This window comes from Grammomys surdaster, unplaced genomic scaffold (assembly GCF_004785775.1).
Source record: "Grammomys surdaster isolate TR1022 unplaced genomic scaffold, NIH_TR_1.0 144, whole genome shotgun sequence".
Lineage (NCBI taxonomy): Eukaryota > Metazoa > Chordata > Mammalia > Rodentia > Muridae > Grammomys > Grammomys surdaster.
In genome coordinates, this window is record NW_021604602.1 from 6124183 (window position 1) to 6129088 (window position 4906).

The 4906-nt window shown below is 47.5% G+C and overlaps 1 protein-coding gene across 3 annotated transcripts in view; it reads left to right on the plus strand.

Annotated features, from left to right (window-relative positions):
- The first annotated feature begins 3225 nt into the window (after positions 1 to 3225).
- LOC114618721 (serine/threonine-protein phosphatase 2A 56 kDa regulatory subunit gamma isoform) overlaps positions 3226 to 4906 on the plus strand; it is a 51789-nt gene continuing 50108 nt past the window's right edge. For 2 of the 3 annotated variants that reach the window (XM_028764515.1, XM_028764516.1), the window contains exon 1: positions 3226 to 3433. In XM_028764515.1, the coding sequence (XP_028620348.1) occupies positions 3365 to 3433 (69 nt within the window). In that variant the 5' untranslated portion in view covers positions 3226 to 3364. The remainder of the gene's footprint in view (positions 3434 to 4906) is intronic. The other variant, XM_028764514.1, reaches the window with a different exon arrangement.

Sequence of the window (4906 nt, forward strand, 5' to 3'; positions counted from 1 at the left end):
CGGGATGAAGCACCGAGAGGCGCATGGCTATCCGGGATGAAGCACGGTCCTCTGGCATCTCTAGCCTCTTGTGCTGTCCCTGACCAAGAAGCCTTAAGTTAACTTGTGTTGTTAAGACATGGAGATATTTGACAGGAAATGCATTACTTTAGCTTTGCAACCCTAGTTCATTGCTATTTTTTTTAATAGCCAGATGAAATATTTTATTTTTTAAAGTTTTTTAGATTTCTTCGTTATTTTATATGTCTGGGTGTTTTGCCTGCGTAAGTATCCATGCACCACATGTGTGCCTTCTGTCCTCCAAAGGTCAGAAGAGGGCTTCAGATGCTCTGGAACTGGAAACAGATGGTTGCAAACTACCATGTGTGCGCTGGGAGTCAAATGTTGGTCTTAGTCAAGAGCAGCAAATGCTCCTGAAGCAAACCTCCAGCCCCTATTTTAATTAATTTGTATTTTTTAAGATATGGCTCACTGGGGGCTGGAGAGATGGCTCAGTGGTTTAGAGCACTGACTGCACTTCCAGAGGTCCTGAGTTCAAATCCCAGCAACCACATGGTGGCTCACAACCATCTGTAATGAGATCTGATGCCCTCTTCTGGTGTGTCTGAAGACAGCTACAGTGTATTCATAAATAATAAATAAATCTTTAAAAAAAGGAAAAAATATAATATTTAAAAAAAAAAGATATGGCTCACTGTGTAGCCCTTACTGCCCGGAATTCATTATGTAGACCAAGCTAGATCTAGAACTGAGATCCACCCACCTCTGCCCCCCCCCCAAGTGCTGGGATGAAAGGCGTGTGCCATCATCACCCGGCTTTCCTGTGGGCTTCTTGGTTCTCTGTATTGCTGAGAAAAGAAAGCAAGCACAGGCAGAATCTTCATAGGCAGGCTGTGTCAACTCTAAGCCTATTTAAGGCATCCTGACAAGACTGAACGTGAACAAGGGTTCCCGAGGACCAGAGGCTAGGAGGAGGATAACTCAGGAAACACACCCTTTCCTTGGAAAGCATTGGGTTGAGATGGCCACGGGCTCTGCGTGTCATGATGGTGTGCTATGATGGTGGCTCTCGTGACCTCGGGTGTCATTCAGCAGTCCATCCCAGCCTCCTCACCCGCTTCAGTGTTTGCTATCTCTGCTTGATTATGAAATTCATGTATCAGCATCTGTTCTCCCTAAGCTTAGCCATTAAGGATTCAGAGGGAAGTGAGGGGTGCTGAGCAACCAGCCGTTGTCATCAGAAGGCGCCTGCCTTCATGGCATCTAGGGAAGTGAGGGGTGCTGAGCAACCAGCCGCCTATTTGCTGTAGGTGCTGTGTGACAGGAAGTGAGGGATTCTGGGTGACAGGAAGTGAGGGATGCTAAGCAACCAGCCGCCTGTTTGCTGTAGGTGCTGAGTGACAGGAAGTGAGGAAAGAAGGGCCTTGTAGGAAAGCGGATCAGAAAGCTGCCAGTCGGAGTGCCGAGGAGGGCCATGAGCTGAAGAGAGCAGAGCAGCACCTAGTCAGGGATGCTTGCTGGGGAGGCTCACCTGGGAAGGTGCTCTCAGGGCCTTACTCAGAAGAATTTATGCAAGTTCACCTTTGAAATTAAGCCAGAGGTGGGGAACTCAAAAAGAAAAAGTTAATGTTTTTATGAATCATTTTAAAATGTAATGAATTACAGGCTGACCCCTGTGTATTCTGCACTTGAGAAACAAAGGCAGAAGGGTCACTGCAATTTTGAGGTTAGCCTGATCTGTGTCATATTCTAAGCTAGCCAAGAACCTGTCTTAAAATTAACTTAGTAATAAAATAAAATATATACTGAGAGAACTTGACAGTTTTATGGAAATTTATTTATTTTCCAGAGTAACCCTTTAGAGAGAAGAATGATGTGGTTTTGTATTTTGAGTAATCTCTGTGATGTCTGGTTTACCAGGGGGTGACTGGGTTCTCCCCTACACTTCTGTTCTACACCAGCCTTTGGCCTTGTCGCTCTTTGGTGTTGGTTATGGGAAGGTGTGGTCTTGAAAGAGCCCCTTAGAGAGAATTGTGGCCATCTTACCAGAATTTAATGAGTGAGTGGCTTGTTAAGGGGTTAGTCTGCATGTGACTCTGAGACAGATGAGGTGCAGCACATTTTATTCTACAAGAATCCAGTGGTCCCTGCACCCCTGATGTCATGGTTTGGCTCTTGGACAGTATCCTAGTACCATTTACTAATCCTGGGGAAGTACTGCCTGGCAGAGGTGCACACATGCCCTGGGATACTTGGCTAGCCTTTGGCGTGCTCCACACACATGTGTGTGAACCCCGCTGTCGTCACCACTGGCCTCCTCTTCAGCCCAGAGAAGCCATCCGCCTGACACTGGTGGCTAAAGCTTTCTAAACTCGGAACCCTGGACTGCCGTGTGGGGCTGTCTTTGAGTCCAGCTCAGCTTCACTGCCCGCCAGCCTGACAGTGCCTCTGCATCTCTGCTGTCTCATTAAAAATGAAGTGAAAAGGGCTGGAGAGATGGCTCAGTGGTTAAGAGCACTTACTCCTCTTCCAGAGGTCCTGGGATCAATTTCCAGCAACTACACGGTGGCTCACAACCATCTGTAATGGGATCCGATGCCCTCTTCTGGTGTGTCTGAAGAGAGCAATGGTGAATACATAAAATAAATAAATAAATCCTAAAAAGAAATGAAGTGAAAAGTGTCAGTATCTTAATAAGTAAGTGCTCACTGAAGAAGTCTGGTTATGATCACAGTGGCTACGTTACAGCCATTGTACACATGTCACCCAGAGGGAGGAACAGAAGGGACTTTGAGACAAATCAAGAGGCTGCCCTTACTGCAGGTCAGATGCAGTTGCTGTGTTTGGGCAGGTGGAAGTCTCTCCCCATCCCATATCTGTCTCTGCCGCCATCACCCAGACCTGGCCTCCCTGTCTGCTGCCTTTTCTCACCCCTTTTCCCCCAGCCCAGGGGAATGCTGCCCAGAAAGTATTTGTCCATTGAGTGCCTTCAGAAGGGTTGGTTGTGACTGGTGCTGTCAATCATGCCAAGCCTGTGATGTCAGCAGCGGCCAGCTGTGGGGTACACACGCCCTTTTCACTGTTGAAGGGATATTTAACCCCTGTTACCTTACCCATCTCTTTTCTTGCACTTCTATTAATTCACAATAAAACTCGGAGGCTAAGCTTATCTCCTGGCCCTGTGGGTTAAGCATCGTTGTGACTGACAGCCCCTTGCTCTCTCCATCTTTCAGATGTTCCTCCTGCGGATCAAGAGAAGCTTTTTATCCAGAAGCTACGTCAGTGTTGTGTCCTCTTTGACTTTGTTTCTGACCCACTGAGTGACCTGAAGTGGAAGGAAGTAAAGCGAGCTGCGCTGAGCGAGATGGTGGAATACATCACCCACAACCGGAATGTGATCACAGAGCCCATCTACCCGGAGGCCGTCCACATGGTGAGTGAGCGCTCCCGGTGCGTCACCTGAGCCGCAGGAGGGTCCGTCACAGCCCCACGGGAAAAACCCCCTCCACTTCCCCCAAGATTTGGGGTGCCCCAGGAAGAATGAATGACATATCCTGACGGGGAGAGGAACTGTTTGCATTCACTTAGCTCACCACGCCCCTGTGGGTGGGAGCGGGAGGGCTTGGTGTGTGTTTACTATGACATCACCTCTGAATTCTTTGGCTTGACTTTTTAAGCATGTGCACCCTTAGTGTCAGTGCTCTCATGTAGTTCAAAAGTAAATACCCTGCCTGCCCGTGTGCCCTCAGCAAAGAGCAGGTGCCCAGGGTAGTGATGCCCAGGGTAGCAGCAGGCTCTTGCTCCTTTCTTAACTCCAGCTCGCACACACTGTGGAAGTTGACCGCAGGTCCAGAACCGTACTGAGTATCTTCACAGTGTGTTCTTGGTGTGGCCTTTAGAGTCAGTCCTGGAGCTTCTTCCGAGTGGTTTAAATCAAGAGTGTAGCTTTAGCTTCATTTTCTTCTGTGATTATTAAATTTGTTCTTACATCAGATATTTAAGATCTATTTCCTCCACTCATTTAAGATGAATGTATTGAACTTAACTTTCCTTTAAAATTAAGTCTAGCTCTCAGTACCTATTAAATTTGTTAATAGGTCAGTTACAGTATGGAATTTTTCTGTTTTTAAGCAGTCTTGGCAGCCAGTATTGCCTAATTTATACTCTTTAGCCCAAGAAGGAAGAATCTGCCTTGTTTGGGTCAAAGGCCTACCCTCAGCCAAGTGTGCTCTGGGCTGCTTGATTCAGTTTCTCATTTGTCTTCCCTGGACCGGAGACCTCTTGAGACCTGTCTCGTGGGTTGGTCATTGTCCTTCTGTTGCGGAGGTTCCCTAGCTAGAGTCTGTCTCTGTTGTACCTTTGTTTCCTCTCCTGAGCATCATGCTCTCCCTGAGAAGGTGACCAGGTGGCTCCCAGAAAAATGTGACACACACATTTTCTGAAATTTTTTTTGGGGGGGGTTTTTTGTTTTTGTTTTTGTTTTTTCGAGACAGGGTTTCTCTGTGTAGCCCTGGCTGTCCTGGAACTCACTCTGTAGACCAGGCTGGCCTCGAACTCAGAAATCCGCCTGCCTCTGCCTCCCAAGTGCTGAGATTAAAGGCACGCACTACCACCGCCCGGCTCATTTTCTGAATTTTCAGTGAGGGCTAGGTACTCTTAGGGGAGAAAGAACAGATTCTGACAAGGATGAAACCAGTACTTTGTTTGCTTGAAAACTGCATGATTCAGACAATGCTGGTTGGTACTGGGGGAAAGCAAGCTGGGGCTACAGGGCTGAGAGAGTGACTTCCGTTCCTTTCCATGTACACAAGAAGATCCAGAGAGGAGAGTCACAAACTTCTCAAGCTGTCAGATGTCTCGTGTGTGTGTGTGTGTGTGTGTGTGTGTGTGTGTGTGTGTGTGTGTG